This window comes from Nematolebias whitei, chromosome 21 (genome assembly GCF_014905685.2).
Source record: "Nematolebias whitei isolate Nwh7 chromosome 21, NemWhi1, whole genome shotgun sequence".
In the NCBI taxonomy this organism is placed as follows: Eukaryota; Metazoa; Chordata; class Actinopteri; order Cyprinodontiformes; family Rivulidae; genus Nematolebias; species Nematolebias whitei.
This window is the reverse complement of record NC_056518.1, coordinates 34950246-34951621: the sequence shown is the minus strand read 5'-3', so window position 1 is coordinate 34951621 and position 1376 is coordinate 34950246. Positions and strand designations below refer to the sequence as shown.

The window sequence follows — 1376 nt, the reverse complement described above, 5'->3', positions numbered from 1 at the left end:
TGGACCAGTGTGCCATCTGGACCAGTGTGTCATCTGGACCAGTGTGTTGAAGTGAGACACGTTTGGTTTTGGACGGCTGTTCACAGTTTGCACGTGTTACAAGCTCAAACTTCTGAGGTTCCAGCAGGACGTTGTCTTGAGACAGCAGTGAAGGCTACCTGTGGGACAGATCTGGTTGGCAGGTCCTAGACTGAAGAAGTCCTCTGGATGGGAGACAGATTGTTTCTCACGTAAACAAACTGGTCCAGATGACAAGAGTTAACTTTTTCTTTCTTCTTCAAATCTTTCTTTGTTAAATCAGGTCTCTCTTGTAAATGAGTCCTCGAGGCTCAATGGGATTTACCTGTAGAAATAAAGGTTGATTGATTTTGTTGTGTCTACCTGGATGACTGATCTTACAAACCTTTCTTTAAAATGCATCTAAAGAGTTTACAAATACATTTTTTCTTCCAATAATAAGAAATATCTCTCAAAGCGTTTCTTCATAACTCGTCATACCCTGAGGTGATAAAAGACAACTCCTGTGCTGAGAACATCTCTGTCCAGGGAAACCAGGTGTGGCTGAAGAGAGTTGATGAGGAAGCCCGCCTGGTCTCTGTTGATGTCCACGCTGTACTGGTCCAGCAGCTGCTTCTGGTCCTGCCAGCTCTCTGACCAGTCCTTCGTCAGCTGCTCCACCTGCCACCAACACGTGTCAATCTGTCAGCAGATATTTTCTAATGATATGAAAGAAGATGGACTTTAATAAAAACAGGAAGTCACCTTCAGTTCGTTCTGAAGCACAATTTCAGAAAGACTTCCGTCTTTCTCGTCACTCAGAGATGGACTGGGATTACGCTGCTGTAAAAAAGATCTCCATCAAACATAATCTGCACCAGGACAAACCATGCAGCACACTGTTAACCACAGCGTTTAGAAATGTCACGTTTGGACAAGTCCGTCTCTGTTCAAACGTTTTGTCTTGATCCAAAAAACTTGGTGGAGAAAAGAGGGAAAGTTCAAAACTCTTTCATTAAAACCTACACTTCTTCAGATGCACGCTCAGTAATCCAGGTAGAAACATCTAAAGAAGTGAAGTCTGGTCCTCTGGACCACAGTTTCACGGTGCAGGTCGTTCTGTTCAGGGGTGTAGTCCTGCACATTGAGGCCAACATCTCACTGTGGTGCAGCTGCTGCACTCAGACTTGTGAGGGAACGTGAACCTTCATCTGCCGTGTCGCACGACTCTGACACGACTCTGACACGACTCTGACACACGACTCTGACACGACTCTGACACGACTCTAACACAACTTGACACGACTCTAATACGACTCTAATACGACTCTGACACAACTTGACACGACTCTGACACGACTCTGACACGACTCTGACAC

The 1376-nt window shown here is 45.3% G+C and overlaps 1 protein-coding gene across 1 annotated transcript in view; it reads right to left on the bottom strand.

The window, feature by feature from the left end:
- Window positions 1-741: 741 nt before the first annotated feature.
- Window positions 742-1376, bottom strand: part of stard9 (StAR-related lipid transfer (START) domain containing 9) — a 19205-nt gene continuing 18570 nt past the window's right edge. Inside the window, exon 13 of the mRNA XM_037694847.1 lies at window positions 742-840. Coding sequence (XP_037550775.1) covers window positions 742-840 — 99 coding nt within the window. The remainder of the gene's footprint in view (window positions 841-1376) is intronic.